The sequence below is a fragment of the Apus apus genome, chromosome 8 (assembly GCF_020740795.1).
Source record: "Apus apus isolate bApuApu2 chromosome 8, bApuApu2.pri.cur, whole genome shotgun sequence".
Taxonomy (NCBI): domain Eukaryota; kingdom Metazoa; phylum Chordata; class Aves; order Apodiformes; family Apodidae; genus Apus; species Apus apus.
Window position 1 is genome coordinate 21,597,037 of NC_067289.1, and position 25,486 is coordinate 21,622,522.

The 25,486-nt window shown below is 45.5% G+C and overlaps 1 protein-coding gene across 2 annotated transcripts in view; it reads left to right on the forward strand.

The window, feature by feature from the left end:
- Window positions 1-25,486, forward strand: part of PLD1 (phospholipase D1) — a 63,255-nt gene that overhangs the window by 21,442 nt on the left and 16,327 nt on the right. The window contains exons 7-19 of one of the 2 annotated variants that reach the window (XM_051626308.1): window positions 5,899-5,957; window positions 6,420-6,512; window positions 8,946-9,098; window positions 10,041-10,190; window positions 11,448-11,531; window positions 13,246-13,327; window positions 15,641-15,751; window positions 17,054-17,260; window positions 17,887-18,103; window positions 19,044-19,157; window positions 21,354-21,482; window positions 21,823-21,941; window positions 22,106-22,219. In XM_051626308.1, coding sequence (XP_051482268.1) covers window positions 5,899-5,957; window positions 6,420-6,512; window positions 8,946-9,098; window positions 10,041-10,190; window positions 11,448-11,531; window positions 13,246-13,327; window positions 15,641-15,751; window positions 17,054-17,260; window positions 17,887-18,103; window positions 19,044-19,157; window positions 21,354-21,482; window positions 21,823-21,941; window positions 22,106-22,219 — 1,632 coding nt within the window. The remainder of the gene's footprint in view (window positions 1-5,898; window positions 5,958-6,419; window positions 6,513-8,945; window positions 9,099-10,040; window positions 10,191-11,447; window positions 11,532-13,245; window positions 13,328-15,640; window positions 15,752-17,053; window positions 17,261-17,886; window positions 18,104-19,043; window positions 19,158-21,353; window positions 21,483-21,822; window positions 21,942-22,105; window positions 22,220-25,486) is intronic. The other variant, XM_051626309.1, reaches the window with a different exon arrangement.

The following is a 25,486-nucleotide window of genomic DNA, read 5'->3' on the forward strand; positions in this document are numbered from 1 at the left end:
GCTCACTGGTATTATTATAACACAGTGATGACCTCCTCAAAGTAGTCCAGTCCAGACAGCTGATTGTGTGTGTGTAGTGTAATGGGTTTCTCTTCAATTCTGGGGGGTGTTTGGGATAAGTTGAAAGGCTTAGTACTTGAACAGTTAGAATCCAAACTGTATTTGTAGTTGCTCCTTCGGTCTGGGGTTGTTTATGGTTCTGGGTGCAAATTTGTCTCCGCTTCCTCTTGTGTCCAATTTCGGTGGACTTGGGTGACACTGAGTTTGTAGGAGTGATACCCATTCTCCTCTGCGGGTGTTTTGTCACTTCCAAAGGGAGATGGTGACTGACTTATTTCCCCAAGTCAATAGTCTATTTTGATATGAGGAGAGATGTCAAATCCAATTTCAGGTCTATTTTAAGCAAAAGCATTTCCTTTGAAAGCCATCCTCAAATGTTTCTTTGGTAGTCCTCACCTGTCAGCTGCAGCTATAACATCTCCCTGGGATGGTAATTTAGTTTCACTTTTTTTTGGCTTTATAATGACTGTGTTACTCCATCAGCAAAACCTGATGCATGCTTGGAGGAGCTGTCAGAGCTTAGTGACGTTTGAGTGAGGGGTAATAACTGGGAACACCTGGTTTTCAAACATGGCAGAAGTGTGCACTAAGGGTATCTGTAGCAGCCAGCTCTTCAACTTTGGTGGTTGTTTAGCAGGAGTTCTGCTCTTTTGCAGAATTTCAGTTGTGCAGAGATGTTAGGCAGCTCGTGGTTGGATGTAATGCCCAAAAGCAGCATGTGCTCTTGTTGCAGAGCCTGGTGTGTTTAGCAATGCTTGTTATATGGGACAAAGTGCTCGTCCAGCATTGGCTATTGTGCTTTGAGTTACAGAAAGTCTTCAGATCTGGGCTGAGAGAAACTGTGCTTCTTACAGTTCTACTTCTGGGGACATGCTAATCCAATGCAGTCAAGAGTTGTGTTAGTTTGCACGTGGAAAACAGTCATCTTTTGTTCCAAAGGCAAGGTGGGGATAACTTGGCAATTTCAATCAGCAGCATATGCGACGCGGGGGAGAGTAATTTTACAGTGCGGATCCATCTTGTCACTCTGAGGCAGGTGTTGCTTTTTCCCAATATTTTGGAGAATTTCTGCTATTGTAAGAATGTGGGTGATGTTTAGACCAGGCTGTGGTTCGAGGCAGGCTGTTGTGGTGGGGGCTGGTTGAGGAGACGAGCGGCCCTGCCGTGCCCAGGCAGCTGCAGGGTGCTCCCCTCCCCCCACGCTGAATCACCCTTGTGTCCCCAGCCCCCGGAGCCAGATGTCACTTTGCACATAAATTCCCATTTTGTTGTTGGCTTTTGCTGGATTTGGCCACAGCCAAGTGTTCAGTGAGGACTTTGCTCCTATTAGTGGTGCCACTAGGTGCAGATGGTCCTGCAGGCAATGCTGGAAGAAAGCACAGAGAGAAGAATATTACCTTTAAAAAAACCCAACACCAAAACAACCCTTATCAGAGAGAGACTAAAGTGAAGATTTCTGGCATTTTCATTGGAACTCTATTTGTCCTCAGTGAGGGCTTTGTTCTTCCTGTGGCTGAGAAGTCTCTTACCTAGATGCTGACCGATGCTGTAATTGTCCTAATCTTGGAGCAGATTTTTACTTCTGCATGTTTCTCTTAGCAAATCTGTGCACTGAGGTGTTTGTAAAATCCTGAGTTCTTTGTGACTTCAGACGTGGAGTTGCAAAGGCAGCTGTGACCTGCCTGATGTGTAACCCTTGGTCCTTGTGAAGAGTCTACTTGGGTCAATCACATCTCCTTGAAGATGTTTTTACATCTGACCTGCACCATGTTGGTTTTTTTTACTTCTACTTTTACTTTTACTTTATTTTGCATTTGTGGGTAATATATTATTTGCCAGTGGGAGGGTCACTGCTTTTTTACACTGTCTCGAGGACACACTGTGCACTAGGACAGTAGAACCTGCAATTCTAGCAGAAGGAATTCTAGCAATTTTGCAGACCTGAAGTCACCAGTGGGTTGAGGATCAGGTCCATGGTGACCACCTGTCATGGTAGAGGTTGTACATCCTCTGACCTTCGTGGGTGACTCCCCTGCAGGCTGTGGAAATAGTCTACTGAAGCATTGTAATTTAGAGATGTTCCAAGTGTCCCTTGCTTTGACTGGGTTGCTCTGACTGGCAAAATGTACAGATTTCTCACATTTTCCTTTGTCTCATCATTCACTGCAACAGAGCATTTTGTGTAGCTTGGGAGATGCATCTTATTTTGTGATCAGACCCCAGACTTCATAGCCTATCATAATTTAGTTTTTTTTTCTTTCAGCTGTGTGATGTGTGATTAAATCTCATGTCTACTAGTCCTTTCCAAAAGCTTTTTATACTACTTCTGGGTTGAAATGCTTCAAGACAATTAACGTTAAAATGAGTGTTGTGTGGACCTCAGTGTGTTAATTGACCACACTTTTTTTTTTTTCTGGGAAACGGAAATTGAGGCAATATAGCCCAAAATGGACTTGATTGTATTTCATATAAAATTTTATTACTAATTGGACCTTTGCTTTTTTTTTTTTTTTGTATGAGCTGCCCTAGCTGAAAGATACCTAACCAAAATGAAAAATAAGATTTGGTTGAACCGAAGTGTGTAGATCTGGAACATTTTGCATGAGCTTTAATAACTGAGTGTAAAAACCTGTGTGAAGGGAACACAGTACAAAGGAAGAACAACTCAGATAGGAGGGTGGCTGCTGTTTGGCCTCTGATATGGCACTTGGATCTGCAGACTGTTGCAAAGGTCTCCACCCAACCCTTCAGTATTTTTAGATATTACACTGAAACTTCAACACATTCCTTATTTTTAAAAAAATTGCATTTAGTATGAGCCAATTTTGTATATAAGAAATAGCTGGCATCTCGTTGCTGAATGATATTACTCCACATAGCAGTGTATTTTCATTTTCTTGCTAGCCACTGTTGGTGGTCAGCTCTGGATGGGGTTTTTGTTAACCAACTAAATTAAAAACAAGCATTGAAATTAAAACAGTGTGGAGCTGCAGAATTCTTGCTGAAATGCAGATGCTTTATGGAATTCTTTTGCTTACATAAATCACACATGCTCTACATTGCTGGCAGGATGGGATGGTTTAAACCATGGCTCATGCACCTTGCAGCTGGTTCCCCACCTTTCATAGCTTGTCTTTCTGCAGCTGATCACTCCTGTCTGGTTTTTCCTTTCTCTTTATTGCTACAACAACATCATAGGAACTGCATTCTCTAGGTCCGTATCTCATACTTAGAATATTCTGCAGTGGATTGCCGTGAAACCAGAGCAGGATGCCAGCTCCTGGGAAGCAGCTGGGCAGTGCAGGAATTCCCATGGGAAGGAGATAAAATCTCTTTGCTCCTCTGCCTTTCCCCCTTTGTGGATGTGCCTTCCCCTCCTCTGTTTTGCTGTGGATGGCAAGCACCTCAGCTGACAGGCACTGTGACAGTAAAAATAGCAAATGCAGCTATGATTGTACCAAGAAATAATTCCATCAGATCTTTTCCATTGCACTTCAGGAATTTTCCTTCTAACTGGTGGAATTTATTTATGTTTGTTGGGTTTTTTTGGGTTTGGTTTTGTTTTGTTTTTTACAAACCAGTGCTCCTAACTAGCTCTGCTTGATCAACATATTGGATGGGCTCCTCTCACCGTCATAGCCACTTCAGAGGGTGAGCAGGTTGCTGCACTGCCAGACAATCTTTCTTCCATGATTATGTAGTAGTTGTTGTGTTTCTGCAAGTAATTTTCCTACTGTTTTTTCTTTTTGCCTCTCTAAGGAGAATTATTTCTCTGCTGCCAGCTTTTTGGTTGCAGCCGTTATCAAAGGGTTTTGACATTTGCGTGTGTTGTTTGTTGTGTGCCCAATGTGAGAGAGATGTCTGGCTTCTCCTTCGCCTGGTGGGGAATGCCAGTCATTTTCTGAAGCAATGACAGTGGGATGACAAAGTATGAAACTCTGGGATCTCTGATCAGAGCTTGCAGGACGTGCTAGGTTTGCAGATGCTGCCCATCTCGTGCCGAGTGTCGCTGCAGAAACAGCTGAGATGTTTGTAGGTCACTGCTGGCACTTTTCCAGAACATGCAGTGAGAGCAGTCATAGCAAGACTGGTAGTAGAAGCATGGAATAACTTGTTCTAGCCACTGCTGAAAACAGGCTGAAATCACCTCAAAATGAGGACATGAAATGTGCCTCTTCTGAATAGAGGTTACTTTATGGCCTTGAGCTACTCAGAAGAGAACAAGAGATCCTTCATTCTTCTCTGTGGCCTTATTGATGTGGTGAGAAGTTTAGGAAGGTCGCAGGAGCAGCAGAGTGTGAGGAGGAGGAAGGGTCCTCTCTCTTACTGGTGCTTCTGTGGGGCAAAAATTATGGTGCTGGGAAGGGAACCTGAGCTGATCTAACTGTAACTGCAAGCTAGGCTTTTGCCCCACGTATATGGATATGTTTGGTATACTTAGTGGGTGAAAAATATCTCAGACTTGTGGGTCCACCTTTGTAATTTCTGTGCAAAACCTGATTTTGCCAATGAGGGCCCTAAGGCTGGTTTGCCAAAGAGCAGGTGACAGTGACCACCTTGGAGGAGCGCCCTTCCCTGGATGCTGGCACCTGAGCTGTGGTGGGGCATGGGTAGGCATGGCCTGAAGCTGGTCCTGAGGCTGCCCTGTGTCCCCACTGCAGTTGGAAGTGTGGGTTGAATCCTGGGCTTTGGTCCCAGCTGGCTTGGTTGCCAAAACATGTGGTTAGAGGGTTCCCTCCGGCTTGCTGCCTGACCAAGGATGGGGCAGGTCCTGCCCTCAGCACCTTTCTGGACTTGACAGTTTCATGCAATCATAAGTTAGAAGTGTCTGGGTGCAGACAAGCCTCTGCCGTGCAGGGCAGTTCCTGCCCAAGCCCTGTCCTGCATGGGACACCCGGGCCAGACGTTTCTCCCTGCTGACAGGGCCCAGGGAGGCTGTCACCAGCAGACTGTCAGGAATGTCCTGCTGTGCCAAGGAAAGCCTTGCTCGGTCGAAATTGCCAGTGTCCTGTTTTTAGAGGTGAACGTAATCGTGCTGTGCTTTCTCACCAGCTTTGCCTGTCGCTGAGTTCCTCTGCAGTCTCTGCTGAAGCAGGAGGAGCTACAAGGGGGGAGGTTGAATTTGAGATGTGCTGGTAGGCTTGGTAGTACAGGACATGGGCTTCCTGGCCTCCATCAGGGCTGACCCTGCTGCACACAGACCAGCAGAAGTCGTGGAGAGCATGTTTTGTCTTGATCTCCTGCCCCACTGTGTTTTTTCTGTGGATTGTTGGCTCCCAGGATCAAATGGAGCAGGGGGTATGTGCAGTGCTGAGTGGGAGCAACCTGTTGTGGTGGTCTTGGAGGATGCTTGTGCATTGAGGGGCTGAACCACATGGTGTGTGTCCATGGGGTAGGGGACTCAAAAGGGATAAGCTGTTCCCAGTGCTGGGGATGTGAGCTCGTTCCCTTTCCAGCCTTTCTCTGAGGAGCACTGGAGGAAGGAGTGGATTTGGGCAGCCAGCCACATTCACACAGACTCCCAAACAGTGTCAAACTTGAGTCCTCATTTCAGCCAGTGATCCAGGAGGAAGAATTCTGGTACCTCCCTGTGATACATTTGATCTTGACTGTCCTGGTTGCCTGAAATATTTTCTCTGAAGCACACAACAAGCAAACAAAAAACCCCAACTAAACTACTTTTCCTGGTCTTCTTGAAGATGCTTAAGCAATAGTGGGGGAACTTCTGCTCAGGGTCCTCTGAAGGTTCTGTCTTTATGACAAGTCACTTTGGTAAAGCAAACTGTTTTGTGGATTTTGGAGTATGAAAGATGAGGGAATCTTTCTTTCTTTCCCCAGATGGAGTTCATTGGAGTAAGTCAGCTGTCATTCATCCACGACTTGGGACCAAAGGGCATGTGAGTTATGGCTCACTAAGAGCACGGCTTTATATATAAATATTGTTCAAATGTATGTGGTTTATTTTTTGTCAATAATTGACTGGGGAGTATTTTGCCACCTGGATATAAAAATGTTCAGATAGAGACAGTAGAACTTTGGGAACTAGTCATGGAAGCTGGCTGCATTCCTCCCCTTCCCTCCCCACAACCTGCTGACCTGCTTTTTCTCCTGCTTGTGCAATAAAACAGGGCCCTGCATTTCTGAAATCCATAAGATTTCCTTTTCAGGGTTATTTTACCCTTTTTCCAGCTTTTAGGGCAGTGGCACAGAGGCTGCTTGGACATGGGCTGGAGGTACCAGGAGCCATTCCAGGAGCACAGGGCTGGGGGGTTCAGCAAATAGCCCCCACCTCAGAGTCCCCCTGCACCTCCAGGAGACCCCAGCTGCTGTCCTGACCGTGTGTCTGTCTGTCCTTGCAGAGAGGGGTTGATCATGAAGCGCTCTGGGGGCCACCGCATACCGGGCCTCAACTGCTGTGGTCAGGGAAGGATGTGCTACAGATGGTCCAAAAGGTACTGCTGGGCTGGGTGAAGGTGGTGATGCTGCATGCTCCTTGGGCACACACACACAAATCCTCGTGGTTTTTTTGACTTCCAAAAAATCTGTGAGGGAGATTCTTCCTTTTCTTTTTACAAAGGCCACATATTTTCACGTCCACAGGGTCTATAGGTTATTTCCCTCCACCCTCCTTTGTGGAGGATGGTGGGTTTTTTTCTGCTGCTTTGGAGTTCATAGAAGGGATGTGTTGCTCCAGAGGAAAACAGATTTCCTGCAGCTCTGAGCTGGCAGAAATGTCAGTTGTCCCCTGATCTGTACCCAGTGTTCCCTGCTGCAGGAGCACCCAGCAGCTCCATGCTTTTGGGAGGGGACATGGCTGGTGACACTGCCCTGGCCAGATTTCAGCCTGGTTTGCTGAGCTTCTGAATTTACAAAACCAAAATCAATGAATTGATATGCTATCTGGGCTGCTTTGAAGCTGGATTAAATCAGACGTGACCCGCAGCAGTAAGGAGCTCTGTTTGGTGCAATTAACCTTGGAATTAAATCTGTTGGTTCTTCCTTATTACTGCACGTGCTTAAGTGCCTGTGTTTTCATGGGAGCTTTCACAAGTCATCCCGTTGCCATGTTCCTTCCTGCTGCAGGTGGACACAACATACTGTCCCTACCCCTTTACTTTCAGTGTTGGATCCCAATGTATCCTGGGGCTACTGTGCAGGGAGGTGTGGGCTGCAGGGGAGTGTGTTACCAGCTGGTATCCAAAAAACACAAGGGTTGTTTCCTGGAGCTTGCTCTTCCTGAGCAAATCTTTCCTGTGATTAGCTTATCTTAAAAATTTCTCTTTTCCAGCAAAATCTTTCTGCATTTGTGTGAAGAAAAGGTCATTTTTCTTAATGTAATGTTACAGAAAATGCCTATAATGAGTACTCGAGGAGATGAGGATCTGACCTTCCAGGTCAAATCATTAAATTGTCTCAAATTCTTTTTTCTCTTTTAGGGGGAAAAAAAAAATAAATCCTTTATCTGTCAACACCTCTTATCTGAATCTACCCTGTGTTATGCAGAGCTCAGGCTTTAGGGGAGACTATAGCACACTTAGCTCCAGAATGGATCTCATTTTTCTTTTAGAGCCTAAAAAGGGGATGGAAGAAATGTTTATAAAGGATTGTGTGTAGAATAACACCAGAGGGGCACTGGATCCCTGCCACATCCTACAGGCACTGATGGCATGTGCAGCAATAAATAAGCAAATAACAGGAATATTTCCCAGAGGGGGTTATTTATTAGGACACATCAAACTCAGGGCATCCTTTTCCCAAAACAACTTTGCAGTAGGTGTTGAAGTCTTGTACCTTAAATTTGTTTCACTTATAATAGTGGCTTGGGGCCTGTGGAAGGGACATGGAGGAGGGCAGTGGAATGATGCCATGGATGGGCATGGGCAGGATGTCTCAGGCATGGAAAGCTGCCTGGGAAGAACAAAGGGAAACTCTTGCAAGTGTAGCCTGTGGGATGTTTGGGAGTGGAATGATCATCCAGATAGGGAGGGGAGGTATTTTGGCACCAAATGAAAGGATAACTCTGTCAGGGCCCTGAAAGAAAAAGAAAAATTATGGGATCTGGAGGTAGGTGAGGAGCTGGAGCTGTTACTAAAGATACAAGAATGAACAGATTTTTGTGGTGTTTTCTTGTTGCTTTGGGTGTTTCTGAGTGAGCAGAAGAATGAGGCATAGGTCTCTGGTGGTGGAGACCCATGTGGGACAGAGGGAGCTGGTTACCCCAGCTACACTGCAGTGGGAATAAAAATTAGTAATGCCATTCACAGGAAAAAATGTGGTGTTTTTTTTTTTCCCAGAGTTGCCTTCAGGCTATGCTATTTATGTAAGACCTGCTGGTCATCTCTCCTTTATTTCTAACAGGGTGCCTGTTGCTTGGCAATAAAAGCTTTCCAGAATGCCTCGTTAATATATTTCAATAGGAGTGAAAGTAATTCTAGCATCCTAATTAATGTTAGAAATGTCAAATAACTCCTGTGTAGCATACACGCTGAAAAAAGTCTGGGATGGAGGAGCCCTTGTTGCCCATTGCTCAGTGGTGGGTGGTTTGTTGGCAGGGAGGGTCTCGCTGGTTTTGTTAGACATAAGAACCTATATTTTTCAAAGACTTCTGTAAAAAGGAGTCATGCAAATAACTCTAAGTCCTACATTGAATTCAAGCTTATTACTCAGGTTAACAAAACGGGCACTTTTCTGCTTAAGAAAACCGTACCGTGGACTAGCCCCTGGAAATATAGTTAACCTTCTAGTTGAAGGCTTTCCTTTCCCTGATAAGTGATTTGCTCTTGTTTTGGGGGAAACACCTTTTCACTTTATTAATCTTTTATGGTTCACGTGTTGAAGACCAGTGTGGGTGAAATACAAGTTACCTGGTTGCTTTGCCTGTGCAGGTGGCTGCTGGTGAAGGACTCTTTCCTGATGTACATGAAGCCAGACTCAGGGGCCATCGCCTTTGTCCTGCTGGTAGATAAGGAATTCAACATTAAGATAGGCCAGAAGGAAACAGAAACTAAATATGGATTGCAGATTGACAATCTCTCTAGGTAAGAAGTATAGACTTTATTTAGACTCTTGTTTTTTCTTTGCTTTTGGGTTGGTTTTTTTGTTGTTGTTGTTGGGGAGAACTTCTTTCCGGGAGGACTTAACAAAGGTGCACTAGGCTCAGGTGGTGCAGCTCAACCCTGGGTGGCTGCTGGTGTGATCATACCTGCTGGGGCTTTGGCCTGTAATGCTCATAATTTCCGACCTCTTAATGAGGCAAGTGAAGCCTCAGCCACCGCTCCTCCTTCCTTGCGGTTATTGCTCGGGCATGTTGAGTTGCAGCAATTGATTACAGTAATTTCCCAGGCACTTTGTTCTTTGATGCTGCAAGCAGGAACGTGTTCTTTTACATCTCAGCTGGAGTATTACCCAAAAGAATTGCTGGCTGGGATAAAGAGATATTCAATATCATACAGAATTGTTCTGGTTGGAAAAGACACTTAAGATCGTGGAGCCCAACCATTACCCTAACTCTGCTGAGTCCAGTGCTAAGCCGTCCCTCAGCACCACATCTCCATGTCTTTCAAACCACCTCCCTGGGCAGCGTGGTCCAGTGATGGTAACCCTTTCAGTTAAGAAGATTCTTCTAATACCAAGTCTAAACCTCCCTGCTGCAACTTGAGGCCATTTCCTCTCCTCTCACCACTTCTGTGGCAGTGTACAGTATAAATTAATCCAGCTCTCCTCTGAGTTAAGTTGATGCAATTAATTTAAATCCTGGGTATTTTCTTTTATATTTGGCAGGGCAATACTGTGGTAGTCACTTGTATCGGCTCACTGCTGATTGATTCTTCTGCAAACAGAACAGCCAAGTGAAGTCTTTTTTTGCTTGAACCAAGTGACCGATGCGGGTGCATTTATTGTGTATAGACATCGAGGAGCAGCCCAATTAACTGGACGTGGCTTCAGCCTCTCTCCCCAGCTGCCTCTTCTGTATTTTACAGGTCACTGATTTTGAAGTGTAACAGCTACAGGCATGCCCAGTGGTGGAGGCAGGGCATCGACGAGTTCATTCGGAAGCACGGCAGGGACTTCCTCACGGAGCACCGCTTCGGCTCCTACGCAGCCGTGCAGGAGAACACGCTGGTCAAGTGGTGAGGACTGTGGTGAGGCTGCCCTTGGGTCAGGGTGCCTCGGGGACCCTCACCTGCAGCAGGAGCAGCACATGCCTGCCCTGGGTCTGGTGCATGGAGCTGGGAGCATTTGGTAGCTGAAGGGACTGACAGTAATTAGAGAAGTAAAAAAAATGAGGCTTCCATCTCCGGGAGCAGAAGAGCAGCGTTGCTGACAGGAGTGTTCTGTTCCTGTTATAGCTTCATGTCACAGCCAATGGCATTTTACATGTACAGTGTGTTTGAATTTGAACACCTTGGGTGTTTACTGTTGTAATGATAAAAATGGTATTTGGATGCACATAAAATTGGCAGGATGCTGATGAGTTAAAACCAGAAATGTTTTTTCATGAAGGCATTCCTGGTTCCAGTTTTTTCCCTTTTTCTGATTCTGGAAATGCTGCTTCCTGAGGGTTTAGGTCTTTAGGTCAGATGTTATTGAAAATATCTGCCTTTGGCTACTTCCTTCTCTGTAGCTCCCTCCCAAAGCAGCTGTGCTGCAGCCTGTCCTGCCCTGGCTCCTCTGTAACTGGTAGTCTGGTCATGTCCTTTGTGCTCTGCAATGCAAGGTATGTCCTGCTCAGTTGGCAAGACTGATTCTCATTCTGTAAGGCAGCACTGCCCTTCCAGGCACTGTGGATGTGTTCAGATGCAAATGTCACTCATCTGGTTAAAAAGCAGCATCAGATTCAGGCCTTGCAGATTGGCTTTGCCATGGAAGAGAATAAACAAATGCAAATTTGGGTATAGACTAAGGGCACAGCAGTCCCACAAGAAATCCTGCTGTCCATACTGTAACCCAATTGCACTAAGCGATTCCTGGAAGCACCTCAAGAAATGGTAGCTGGAAGCAAACCCTTATGGTGCTCTCACTGCAGCTTCTGCCTTGCAGCAGCTGCTGCCCTAATAGTTTCCATAAATCAAATCAAACTCCACTCTGCCATCCTTTCCTGAGAGCCAAACCTAGCTCACACATGGAGCAAAACCCAAGAACATTGTGTGCAGTTGGCAGGAGTAATAAGTGGCACTTAATAATCTTATTGTGCTGTTTCATTAAGCTGCTAATAGCAGCATGAAATTCTCCCTGCCTGTGGTCCTGATCCTTGAAATTAGGTTTGTGTTTGCTTTTGAGAAGAATGTAAATGGCATTAACACAGAGCCCTGTTGATCTTCAGCGATGGACTTTGCTTAACGAGGAGGGAGGAGACCTAGATCTGTGTGCTGTGTTTGCTTTTACAGGTATGTAAACGCCAAGTGGTACTTCGAAGATGTTGCAAATGCCATGGAAGCTGCTAAGGAAGAAATTTTCATCACGGATTGGTGGTTAGTACTTACATGTTTGGATGTTGACCAACCGTCTCTCATGGGACGCTCCCCGACAAAGCGGCACTGTTGGGAGGCCCTACAGTATGGCAGCTCGCCGTGCGGCCAGATGGTTTGGCAGCACACCCAAACATCTCCTTGTGTTGCATTCAAAGGCCTTTTCAGGAGGGTTGGCAGCAAAAGTGCATGCTTGAAATCAACAGCTTGGTTGTCTCCTTCCAAGGAGAGGCCTGAAATTGCATGAGGGCATCGCCTGAATTGTGGATGTTATGGCTTGAGGTGCTCATCAGGAGTGAAATAGCTGCAAACCCAAGGGGGTAGAATGTCTTTCCAGTGTATAAGAGAACATGGACACTCAGACACCTCCAACAGTGCTCTTCCCATGTTATCCTGCATGGGCTTCTCCTTTCAGCTCTTCCTCGCTGTCTCAGAGAGCCTCATGCCAGCAAGGAAAGTATCCTGGCGGGGGTGCGATTCTGCTCTTAAATGGACTAGACAATGGAAGGGGAGTTTTGTTACCCTTTCCAAGCTGTGTGGCTGTTAAAGGATCTGGCTCTGACCACTTCTTAACTAGTAATTCAGTATGTTTATGCAGTGCCCTCGTCCTTTTTTGAGGCAGAAGAAGGTTGCTCTCCCAGGCTCGGGGCAGGGTGGTTTGGCTGGATGCCAGTCGTGGCTGCCTGGATCTTGCCTTTGTGGAGGTTACGTGGCTAAGCCAGCTGGACCCTGGGGATGGGATGGTAGGGCAGGCTCCCAAGCCACAGCTCAGATGTCCTCTTTAACCTGGGACATGTTTCTATGCCACTCTTTCTCCAGCTGTAAAATGAGCCTCTTGCTACTAATCCACTGCCCATTAGTATGAGAAAACTAAACATGATGTTAACATTTACTGGGGTAAACCTCGTTTCTAATGTGACCACAGGTAAGCCAAATGCTCCTGGGTCCCCATGTGCTAGATCAGGTAGCAATGCAAGAGCTTTTCAGACCTGTTGTCTCTTAAATGTTTTATTTAGACAATTGTTAATGTCTTTGAATCCAAAACCTATCTGAATCTTGGAGTTTAAGACAAAAATGGTGTTGTCAGAAGCATATTTTTTGAACGTAGCAATATGCTTTGTCCAAGCACAACTTCCCGTGCTCAGTACAAAAGTAAAGGAAGGAAATTGTCACCTTGTTTTGCAGCAGTTAAACAAGATTTTTAATTACTCCTTGTAATCCTTAAAGCTATGAATCAATAAAATGGCTGATGAGACATCACGTTGCTTTGTCTTTAGGCAGCAAAGAAAATTCAGCACCAGTCTGTGCTAGTCATACAGCCTAAGAGCCAGGAGAACTGAAATCCCACTCTTACTTATTTTTTATGTCCACACATCTATTTCAAATCTACCTTGGGGTTTTATTTTCCTGCGTCTTTCTTTCATAGATAAGAGTCCAAGTTTCCTCACTTACACATCCATCACTGCTAAGCTTGGTCTCATGGGTTGTTGAATACAAAGATGAATGTGCTGGACACATCCCCTGCCCTCTGCAGTGCTCTGTTATTAAAAAACAAGGAGCATGATGTTGGAGAATGCATCGCTCTGGGACACAAGCCTTCACATCCACTTTATATAAGCCTCTGTTTCTTTGCTTCCCAAGGTGACTATTTAGACCAATTTTTTTGTTTGCAGACTGTATATGCTGGGCTTTTTTCCCCACCCTTTTGTTTTCTTAGGCTGAGCCCTGAGATCTTCATGAAACGACCTGTTGTGGAAGGAAATCACTGGCGGCTGGACTACATCCTCAAGCGGAAAGCAGTGAGTGTGCTCCAGCTGTCACCTTCACCCTGCAGAAAACCCCCTGTGCTCACCCAGTTCCAGGGTCATCCTGGGACTAGAGCATTTGCACCATGTATTTTGGTAGGAAGGAAAGTTAAAGCTGGCCAAGCCTCATTTCAGATGTCTTGGAAAGTTACGTGTTTTCATTTGTTCCTTTTGTTTGGCTTTGGAAGAGCTTGGTGGCGGCAGGCTACACACTCTGATTGCCCCTTTGAGTTCTCAGGTTTGGGTCACTTCAGCCTTGCATTATGACTACCCTAACTCCTGGTGGGGTCAAAGCTGATGCTGTCTGGTGCTCTCCTTGTGGCCTGTGTAATTTAGAAGTACGGGAAATACTGAGCACTTTGTGGTGGCTCTGGGTAGGTGACTTCTACATTGCCATGTTGTGCAGATTCTGTCTGGCTTTACCATATGTTGTGTGTTTCTGCTGCAGCTTTCCATGCTGAAGCTGTGAAAGGCACCATCAATCTGCCCAGAAAATCAGGATGTCATTAACAAAAGGTCAAAGGTGTCATCCCGAGGATCATGCTCACTCACAATAGCCTTTTCATCTGTTTTTTGTACTTCTTACATTGCAAAGGTCCTCCTGAACAGGAAAGCTCAGACCTGCTGTTGACTAGGTGCTTCTCCTGCAACTCCTGGTCAGGATTCCCATGCAAAGCTCTGTGCTGTTGCAGCTCTCCTTTCTTATGCAGCACTTTGAGATATGAGCAAGAAGCTGTGGCTGCTACCTCTGTTTCTCTTTTCTTGAAGTATTTTCATCTCAGAAATCAGCTTGTTTTGTGCTGGTTGTACTCTGCTTTCGAGTATTTTATATACTGGATTCAGAAAATAGAGAACAAGTTTTGATTAAGTCAAGGGAGCCAAACAGCAGCTGAGTGTGATGTCTTTGAGTGTGGGTTGTACTTCAGTTGTTCACCCAACCCGTGATAACACTGGTGCTAGAAATGGGAGTTTGCCCCATGTGAGTGGTGAGTCAGGATGTGAAGCACAGCCGGGAAGTCTCTTGAACTCTTGGTGTGGTAGAAGGGCAGGAGTCCAGGTGGACATGCTGAAGTGGTCTTTTACTCCCTCCCCTCCCAAACCTGGCATTGTCACAGGCAGTGATGCCTATTAAAAAAAATATAAATTAAAAAAAAAAAAAAAGATTTTTTGTGTGTGTCTGGCTGTTGCTGATTTGGAAGCAGTTTTATTTTCTGGCAAATGAAACGTAGCCACAGGGCATGCTCACTGGGTGGAAGAATTTGGCTTTGTTTGTCATGTTAACATGGATTTTTCCTATGGCTATAAATACCTTGTAAGAGTGAGGAGTGTTTTAGGGTTAGTTCCTGGAAATGCTTGCTCCTTCAGTTGTGGCATGTCTTTAATGGGACAGGCTGGTCGGTGTTGGGGTATGGCTCTCCTTTGTGTATGTACAGTGCTGCCATGGACTTCTCTGGGTGCAGCAGAGAGCACAAAATCCTCCTCCATTTTGGAGGCTGCCTGAGCTCTCAAGTAGCAGCTTTATGGAAACAGGGACTTAAGACTGTGGAAAATTTAGGTCCCAATCTTAGGCTGGCAAACTCCACTGCAAGGTTCTAAACTATGCTGATTTGTGGCAACTGCAGTTGTCCCAGTGTGTGACCAGCATCTGCCTAGGTTTGGGAAGTACTTGGCAGTTTTGAAAGTGCTTTAACAAGTGTCCTTAGAAACCCTCCTGTGGGTACCATTCTAGTCACAAAAAGCATCATCCTTTGAGCACAGTTCATTTTGTTCCAGGAGCTTGTTAGCTCTAACAGCAGAAATAACTTGTTTGCTGGTATTGAGTTGGTTACATCCGCTTTGGGAGAGGGATGTCCATATGACCACATTGGTATTGTTGTACTGCAGAGGCTTTTAACTGTAGGCAACCTCCAGGGCAACATGAAACAGCAGAACACTGACCTTTGGTGGATGTGTACAATGCTGTTACACATGGAGTGAATCATGTGTGCGAAACTTGAGCTCAAAGGATGTTTAAGAGGCTACTGCAAGAATGACCTGTTGGTGGGCCTTGGCACAGCTCAGCTCCTCACATGCGAATCCAGGTATTGAGGCCTTCTCTGGAGACTGAGCAATTTTCCTGGGTGGTATGAGTCCTGGCATTTTGTGGGATCACAGTGGTGGATCTGGAGTTTAATCAAGAACAAATCACCTCAGCCTGCATTTCTGTCTGCAGGCACAGCATGCTGACTGCCTCCTAGCTTTTCCTCCCTGCAGGACTCTATCCATTGACATCCCTGCATACTGTGTGTTTCTTTTCATTTCTGACAGCAACAAGGAGTGAGAATTTTTATCATGCTGTACAAGGAGGTGGAGCTTGCCCTGGGCATCAACAGTGAATACAGCAAGCGGACGCTCATGCGGCTCCATCCAAACATTAAGGTAGTTGCTCACATGGCAGCTGCAGGAAGAACATTTGCATTCAGGTGTTCTGGAAAGCTAGTGCTGGCCCGCGGTGTATTTAGGTGTGAACTAGAAGAACAATGGTGCCCATCAATGCAGTGGGAATAGTCTGAAAATGAGAATCACCGAGGAAGTGATTACCACACTAGGCAACTTCACTTCTTTAGGTTATGATTGAACAAAAAACTGCTTCGTTTAGACTTGCCAAAGCAATTATTCATCTAACTTGCAGGAAACATACTTCGTGTGACAAGTTAATGGGGTTACATCAGATGGAAAATTACAATTTGGGAATGTCTGATTTCGGCATTTCTGTTCATGTATAGACAAGGAGAGGCAGCACTGGATGTTTACATGCCCATTGTAAATGAACAGCATTTGCTGTTTTGCTGCTGCTCTGCCACCGAGAAGAAAATGTGTTGTGGCACATGAACCAGCAGAAGAGGCTAGGTCCAGTCTCTTGAAATTAGAGACATCTATATTTTACCAAGCAATATATTATGCCTGAGGGTGACTACCAAATTGCTAGAATAATAGATTTATTGTCCCTTGGTCTGTTGTCACAGTGAAGGGAAGCATCCATTCACCATTATCTTTGCAGCAGGAGTGGAAGTTGTAACTGGAAGATGTGTGCTACATGTGTAATGGGTTTTGGGAGCAGCCAAGTGAAAGCCTGGAACTTTTTTCCCAGGAAGCTCTCCTCAAAAATTAAAAAAAACAACCCACTATATGCTGTATGCTTAGATATAGAAATTACTTTGTCACAAACACGTGTCAAAAAGAGTCTCATAAATGAATGTCAAACAACTTGCTGATTTTAAATAGGAAAAAAACCAGCCAACTTCTTATTTCCTGTGTGTAGTGGCAACAACCAAAGTAATGAGTCACATCAGCAATATGTTGTTTTCTTTTAGAGCAGGCTCTGTGTTTGAAAGCTCAGCTATTGTAGCTCTACTGAAAGCATGATTTTATTTATTGAAACATTTTCCTTGACTATGGCCTTCTTAAGAACGGGGTTGTAGTAAGTGTGACCCATCCCATCCTCAGCAAGGGTTGCTGCTCGTGTCTTGGGGAAACACCTGCCTGTCAGAATGGCTGAGCCCAGGTTGGGAGGACTCACGTACCTTCAGTAATTGCAGCAGCTTGTGTGGATGCATCTTTTAAAAACTCTGGTGTTTCCCCACCGTCCCAAGCAGTCAAAAAAAAAGCGGGGCAGCTCTCGGGCTGGAGGGACGTAGATTGGGCAACAATGCTGAGCTGCAGTGCTGGTTTTCTCCCCAGGTGATGAGACACCCAGACCATGTGTCCTCCTCTGTGTACCTCTGGGCCCACCACGAGAAGCTTGTCATTGTTGACCAGTCCGTGGCATTTGTGGGAGGCATCGACCTGGCGTACGGCCGCTGGGATGACAACGAGCACCGCCTGACCGACGTGGGCAGCGTCAAGCGGATGGCGGCAGTGAAGTCGGTGTCGAGCACCAACCTGGCAGTAAGTCAGCTCGCTCCAGCTGGTGGCCACCTTCAACATCTGCATGTCAGGTTGGCGGTGGGGATGAGCATGGCGTGTCCGTTTCTGAGTGTACAGTTGGGTTTTGGAGTTTTAAAGAGGAATAGTAAGGGAAAGGAGGAAGTATCTGGGCATCGAATGACTCTTTTAGGGTTACATCTTGACCAGCTCCTGCTAGGGCATGGAGATAGACAGTTGGTTTCCCCTGGAGCTGGAGCAGCAGTCAAAATTTGGAGGCCATGAATGCTCTCAATAGAACTTGGCTAGAAAGGCCCAGTAGACACTCGCAGAGTGCTTTGAACTTCTGTATGCTCAGGCCCTCAGCACATACCTTTCTTGCTGATCTTTCTGCTAACCTGGGTCTGTATGCATCCACAAACCTCTGAACAATTTAAAGGGCTCTAAATTTATCAGAATTCCAAGAAGAGGGATAATCCAGAGTAAATTTATGGGATTGAAGAATGTACTGCTACCATTAATGGGTTATTCTGTCGAGTGCCTTCTTGGTACAGACTTTCTGCTGCAGAAGCATTTTGATAGACATGATAATCTGTAATCAGAGGTTCCTGCCTGTACATCACCTGCAGAAATGTCCTGTGTCTTTTAAGTCTGCAGCAGAGTCATCTGAATGTGTTCCCCTGCAGTCTGAAGCCCTGTCCCCAGAAAGCCCCTTGTTCCAGAGAAACGCTGATGATGCCTCAGACACATCAAAGATGAAAGGAGTAGGAAAACCCAAAAAGTTCTCAAGGTTCACTATTTACAAGCATCTCCATAAACATGGCATGCACCATGCTGACAGCATCAGCAGCGTAGACAGTGAATCAAGTAAGTAATGTTTTTCAACTAAACATTTCTAAATGGTGTGTGGAGGTGGGAGGGTGTACATGCAGATTCACATCATTTCTAGGGGCCTTTGTAAGGGAGGAAAGTTGATGAAGATCTTTAACTATCAGAAAAATAACTATTTGCAGTCAATATGTGAATTTGTGTCACTGCAAAATATACAGGGAAAGTTTTCAGGGGGTTTGCATCTAGTTAATTAGCAATTGTCACAAGCTGTCAGATGATGTACCTGGTACTGAATGTTTGTACTGCTGGAAGATTTTTGTTCCACAAAGGAGAATCAAAGCTTTCATTTTTCAACCTGTATTTTTTATAGCAAGGGGAACAGTTTGAGAATGTGATTATCCTCTCTCATAGACTGGTGTTTTCTAGGTTTATATCAGTTCACTTAAACTGAAATATTCCAAATTTACCCACTTACTAGAGAGAAGAAGACTATTCAACAGTTGGATATTTGAAAGCTGCTTGTAATTTCCCACATGAAAAACAAGCTTCAAAGCTAAAATTACAAGGATCAGCTTGATATTTGTTCTAGCATGGAGTCCTTCCTGAAATATGTTCCTTAAGTCCCCAGCTCCTGAAGCTGTATATTGCTGATAATGGGAACTTATTTGAGTTTCTATCAGTCCCTGCAGATCTTGCTCCAGCCTCTGGCTGGAGGAAGCCTTGCTGGGGCATCATTTGGTTTAGTTGCAGTCAGCTCAGGACAAAGCCATGGCTTTGCTACTTCCATATATCTGTTTGTTTTGAAACCAGCTGGCTCTTGAATTTCTTCCTTTGCCTGTTGGTCATTTGTAGTTTCAGCAATTTGATGTCTCTGGAGATCCTGTCATGCAAGGTGTCTTCAGAGAGGACCAGGCACTGGTGCAGCAAAAGTGGACGCGTGTTTTTGCCAGAAATAGAGCATCTTGACTTTCTGCAGGTTACTGTAACCCCAGTAGAGGTCAACAAAATATAATCCAGAGTTTAAAGCCCCATCTGAAAATGTTCCATCACCACACAGAATCCAAACAGGGGCTCGCTGACCCTTGGCAGGGTAAGTGGAGGAAGGCAGAGGTGCAGACCCCTTCAGGCTTTAGCTTCTGATGTTTTTGCATTATAATGATGGTGAGAGTTAGGTTGGGTGCCAGGATCAGCTTCTGCTGCTTTTTGTTCTCCCTGCATCCTCAGAATTTCTCTGAAGACATCCTGGCAGGAGAGCTCCTCCAGAAGCTTAAAAAACTGCCTCATAAATAAACATTAAAAAAAAAAAAAAAAGAAAAAAAAAAAGAAAGCAAAACCCTCAACAGCCAAAACCCCCACAACAACAGTAAAACAATCAAACAAAAAAGCAACAAAATAAAAACCCAAAGAAATTAGCAATACTGACAGCAGGGAGCAGCTGAGGAAAGAGCTCTGATGCTGGGATATGATTATTTCAGCAGTTCTCTTCCCGTAAAGGGAGGAGCTTCTTACTGGACTCGGGAACTTCTACATAGGCTGTTTTAAAATAACCTTGATGCACAAAGACAAATGCAAAAAAAGAGGAAACAACCAAGTGACTGCTGCCAGGCCTATGTTTGGATGAAGACTTGATGGGGGTGCCCCTTTTGCCCCTTATTAAAATCAATGAAAGCATCCTTTATTGTGAAAGATGTTGGGCTCTTAGGGGCACTGAGCTGCTCTGATCTCTGGACCCATGTTGGCAAGGCCTGGTGAGGTATGGTACCTCACTGAGTTGCCTTTGGGTTCTGGTAGTAGGTGAGGAGCAGTTCTTCAACATCTTCCTCTTGCTAACATCTTCCTCTAAGGCATCAATTGCCAGTTATAAAATATTGGTAACAAGGATGAGATGCATTTGCTTCATGGAAATGAAGTGTGGTCTCCCCTGTGGTCACTTCATGCTCATTCATGAGTTGGTGTACAGCCATCAAAGGCTCAGTCCGTGGAGTGTGTGTACTCAATGATCTTAAAGGTCTTTTCCAACCAGAATGATTCTGTGGTCCTGTGTTTTGGCTGGATAATGTGTCCTATCATTCCCATTGGAACATGCTGAGTCAGCTATTCCCCAGCTCCACCTGGACTCTCACTAGGAACTCAAGCTTCCCAAGGGAGCTGTGGGACATACCTGCTGCATGGCAGTTTTGGCATGGCTTGGCTTGGCTCATTGGGGTGACAGCAGAGCTTGCTTTGTGTGACCTGGTCTTGTTGCACTGCTGCCCGTGTGTGTTTTGTTAACTGTTGAAATTATTTTGGTTTTTGGTTTGTTTGGGTTTTTTGTGCTAAGAGGCTTTTCATGGTTAACTGGTGACGTGGTTGGATTAGGAGAAGGCTTCTGCTGTTGGCATGTTACTGTGTAATTACCACACTAGTTTTTGGTACAATAGGTGAAGGCTGCTCTTGGGGTCAGGGAATAATGCTAGTTAAATGTTTATGGCCTAGGTCAACACTTCTGGTTTTCTTAGGGGACAGGAAAATGAGTTCACTCTGCACCCAAAACATGTGCTCTAGATCTCATCATGAGGAATCATCCCTGTCTACAGTATTTTAGACCATTTCAAATTGCCATCAATTTGGAATTCAAGATCCATTTGTCCAATGTGTAAAACTGCATCAAAAGAGATGACATTGTTGTTTGGGAAAACAAAATCAAACACAAAGCCTGCAACACTCAATGAGGGAACAGGAGCTTTTTCATCATCTCCTTGTAGTTAATAAAGACTAACTTGGGTTAGAGGAGATACACCCTGCTATAGAGGCAAAATAAGAAACCCTCTAGCAGAGAAGTTGGAATTAGTTAATTAGTATTCTAAAATACATTAAGTAGATTATATATGGGATATTCCTGATACCCATGAAGATCAGTTGCAGCCAGGAATGGGATGCCACCTGGTAACATTGAGGTGTCATAGTACTGTGGAAAGAGAAACGACTTTAGGATGATTTTTTTAGTCCGATATAGAGAGGATTCAGCATCTGCTTTTGTTTGTTTGTTTGTTTTTCCCCACATAACAGACTCCTAAATATTACCTGTCCTGATTACCTAACAAATATTCAAATAGGAAAGAAAAAAATACTAATACACATCCTTGGAAAGCAACAGGAAGACTAGGGAGCAAACAGCTTCAGCCAGCTGGGATGGGCAAGTGCCACTGGTGCTTTTCTGCAGCAGTGAGTCTCAGCCTCGGTGTGTGATGAGCAGCCGTGACTTCGGAGCGTGTGTTTTTGTTGTTGTCTCATTTGCCTGTGACAGATAAAGGATCCATCCGCAGCTTGAAGACGGGTGTTGGTGAGCTGCTTGGGGAAACCAGGTTCTGGCATGGAAAAGACTATTGCAACTTTGTCTTTAAAGACTGGGTTCAGCTGGACAAACCGTTTGCTGGTAAGTGCTTTTGCACCCCGGAAGTTGTGACATTCTCCCAAACTCGCTGCTGTGTTTTTTTAGTCTCAAACTGTGTTTTTTCCTGCTTTTGAGCCAGAGGTAATGAGGTTATTTTGGTTTGGCTGCTATAAAGAGGCAGCAAAACTCCTTCTGAGGGGTTTTAGTGCCAATTACCCTGTTACGGTCCATGGGCTTGACTGTGGGCGATGGCATGATAATTCATCTGCACAGCCCTCCATCCGTGTCACAGAAACTTTAGCCTGATGAGGGGAGCTCTGTGCTTTTTCCACATTCCTGTCCTTTGTCTGAAGAGCTCCAAATGTGCTTTCCTCTCCCATAGACTTCATTGACAGATACAGCATGCCGAGGATGCCCTGGCATGACATCTCCTCCGTGGTGCACGGCAAAGCGGCGCGTGATGTGGCCCGACACTTCATCCAGCGCTGGAACTTTACCAAGGTGGGGTGTGGGCATTGCTGCTGGGGACATGGAAATCACTTCAGCCCCTGCCTGATACCTGAGCCCTCCAAGGCGTGGATTTTGGTGTGGTTTTTTTTTTTAATGTTACTCTGCTATGTTGCAGTGTCTTCAAGGATTTATTTTTCCTCTTTTCCCCCGAGCAGATTATGAAGCCCAAATACCGATCCCTGTCCTACCCATTCCTCTTGCCCAAGTCTCAACAAACTGCTAACGAGTTGAAGTATCAGGTGCCCGAAGCTGTCCATGCCACAGTCCAGGTGGGTGTTGATGCTCTTCTGCTCGCATATTCCTAAGAGCTTGTTTTGCATCTTTACCTCAGGAGCAGCCACGCTTGACAGACCCTCTGCAGAACTTAAAATTCTAAAATGGAAAACTGCTAATTTAACTTGCAGCATACATGGTCAGATCCTCAATTACAGTAAAATCAAGCAACTCCTTCACCAGAGATGCATTGATTTTTACCTCCACCTTAGAGGTAAGAGGATCAGGCTGTATGCAGTACTCCAGGTGTGGAAACACCATGACTTTGTACAGCTGTGTCGTCTTCTGTTTTGCTTTCTGCTGCTGCTCTCCTGAAGCCTAACATCTGTTTTTTATCATTTGGGGAAGGCCTGATGGGTTGAGCGTTGCCCACTGAATCTTTATCTCTGATATTAGAGCAGCTTACCAGCCCTCCAAGGCCTCAGAAGGGTTCTGGTGAGCTGGAGCCCAGCATTAGTGGAGTCTCAGAGCTGTTGCTTTCTGCGTGGAACTTCATCTGCATTTTATTATGCAGTCACTAAGCCCTGTGGGTCCTGCAGTTCTGCACAGCCAGCCTACAGTCTCGTTTGTGACAATCATCCTTGCAGCCCAAATTGCCCAGATATCTATATTTAAAATCCTGTTAGCCATATTGAGTGCATATCTTGAATACTGCTGTTACCCAGCAGACACCTGCACTTGTTGAAGAATACAAAGTCAAAATAGTTATGCTGGAGCAGCAAAACAATTGTGTGTCTCTAGATAAAAGCTGTATGAAATTAAAGCAATTAGAGCAAAACTAGGAAAAATGCATGTTTTTGCTCATGGTAGGGAGTGGTCTGCCCAGATGACAGCAACCCTTGGGGATTCTTGGGGCAACACGATGTATTTTTCTGGGTTTGTGGGTTGCCAGGGCATTGTCTGCTCCTCCCCACATGGTGTGAGGGACAGCCAGCACAGGGATCTTGTGTCATGGGTCTGGGGTGTTTTACATCAACCTCCAAAGTAATGCTTGCAGCTTGTTGAGAAATAGTCTCACTTCAGGCACCATCATGCTTCCCTGTGGCTGTAATTCCTCCCTGACTGTGTTTGTGACACCAGCTTTTTGGGAAATGTTGTTCTCATGGCACTAACAGGGCCTGTGTCCCTTGAGCATGTTCTAACTGCAATATAAGCCTCAACTCCTAAATTATGGGTTTTGCTGTAGCAAAACATCAAGCTCTACTGATTACAGAACTGGAAGCAATTCCCGAAAGAGAAACTCAACTGAGCACAGCCTAGTTCCAGCTTTCCTTCAGTCTGTACTGCAGAGCTGCTGCCTCAGGGCATCAGCCTGAGGGAGAGGAGGATGAAGCTGAAAAGGTGGCTGCCAAGTGTCACGTCCACCGGTGCTAACTGATGGGTGAGCTGTGTGGAAACACAGCATTGCTGGGGCATTGCAAGGGACTGACACGTGCCAGGAAATCAGGGGCTGTTCTCAGAGATGCCATAAACAGCAAAAAGAGAGCAGGTTTGTCTTGTAAATTATTCATCTGAAACGATCTTGCTCATGTCTGATTTATGCCAAATTGCAACTTTTGGAGACGTGTCAGAGTAGCCCAGCCCTGCATATATCCAGATAAATAGAACTCTGTCATACTAGGCTGAAAACATGTTGCCCTGCAATGTACCAGCCTTCCTGGCATGAGGGAAGAGCATTTGCATCACTGAGCATACAGGTGGCCCAGGCTGCTGCACCCTGCCTGAGTGCAGGTCCCTTGCTCACTGGATTGTGATCTCTGGATGATCTCATTGAGCACCAAGGCATGGCTTTGCAGGCACATACTGTAATTTTGGCTGTCTTCTCCATAATGCCCACACTGGCCTGGTTTTCGTTCATCCCCGGGTGACACAAGTGCCCTGAGCATCAGGGCACCCCGGCACAGCTCCTCCTTTTCTGCTGCCACAGGAATACCAGCCTCTTGCCTGTCCAATATACAGTTTCACACCAGAGGGCTGTGGGTGTCCCTGTCTCCTTTCAGTGGTACAGAAATAAGCAGATACCTTAAAATCTTTCAGCAACGTTTTTATTCAGAAAAAAACTAGAGTGATGTTTTTATTCTTGCTGTTGAATCCTTTGCTTGGCCAACTACTAAACCTCTGTTACCCTGGTTTGGTGCTGAGTAGTCTTTATAGGCAGAAGTTGTGACCCCAGAGGTAAAATCCAGCATCCAGTGCCTGGCTCTGGCTGTGGGGTGATTGAAGAAAGTCTGGTTGCCAGTTTTCTTGTTTCTGAGCTTGTTTGCAAATCTGCCTTCAATTGTGGGCAGATCAGAGGAAGGGAAAATACAAAGGATCTGTGGGAATTGCAGCATCGCTGTGAGCCTGAGCCCCTGACCTGTCAGCAGCAGATTTTACCCATATTGTACCATCTGGTTTTGCTCTCCTTGGTCTGATGAGAGGAGCAGGAGTGTTTTCGGGAGGGTGGGGGTAGCAGGAGCAGCACTAACAGGGGCTTTCCCCTTGGCAGGGAGGATGAATGCAGTATGTGTGGGAAGCCATGTGGAGGTGCAGGCTGGGAGGGAAGAAAGGAGCCTGTCAGCTCCACGGGTTAGTCAGACGTGGTCTCTCATCCTCTTTTGTTTCAAATTTGCAGCTTTGCTTGCAATAGGAATGGGATTGCACATTGATTTTTTGCAAGAGTCAAATAGCCATCTGCCAAAGGCAGTGCTGGGTTTTTTCCATCTCTCTATTTCTATTCCAGAGTCTGCAGTTATCAGCCAAAGCCGGCACTGCAAAAGATGTGATGTGGTGAGGCAATATCCAGTTCCTAATGTCAATGCAATGAAAATTTAATGCTCTAGCAGAGGCTAATGGCCTAACCTCTCTGAAGTCTGCATGAGAGTTTGCATTGTTCAGGATTTATGCACTAGCCCACAGCAAACATCAAATTTATTACTGTTGTATCAGTTAAAGAAGTTAAAGGGATGACAAGCCCAACACAGCACTCAGTGCTGCTCTTGAGAGGCTGGAGGGAGAGGAGAGGAGCCTGGAGACACCAGCTCTGTTGGTAGGGGCTGTGCTGGGCAGCATCTGGCATTTTTTTCCCTAGGAAAATAGGTCGGGTTTGAAGCAGCTGACTTGAAATTGTGTCCAATTCTGGGGCCCTCAACACTGGAAGGACATGGAACTGTTGGAGCGAGTCTGGTGGAGGCCATGAAGATGGTCTGAGGGCTGAAGCACCTCTGCTCTGGAGACAGGCTGAGAGTTGGGGTTTGTTCAGCCTGGAGAGGAGAAGGCTCTGG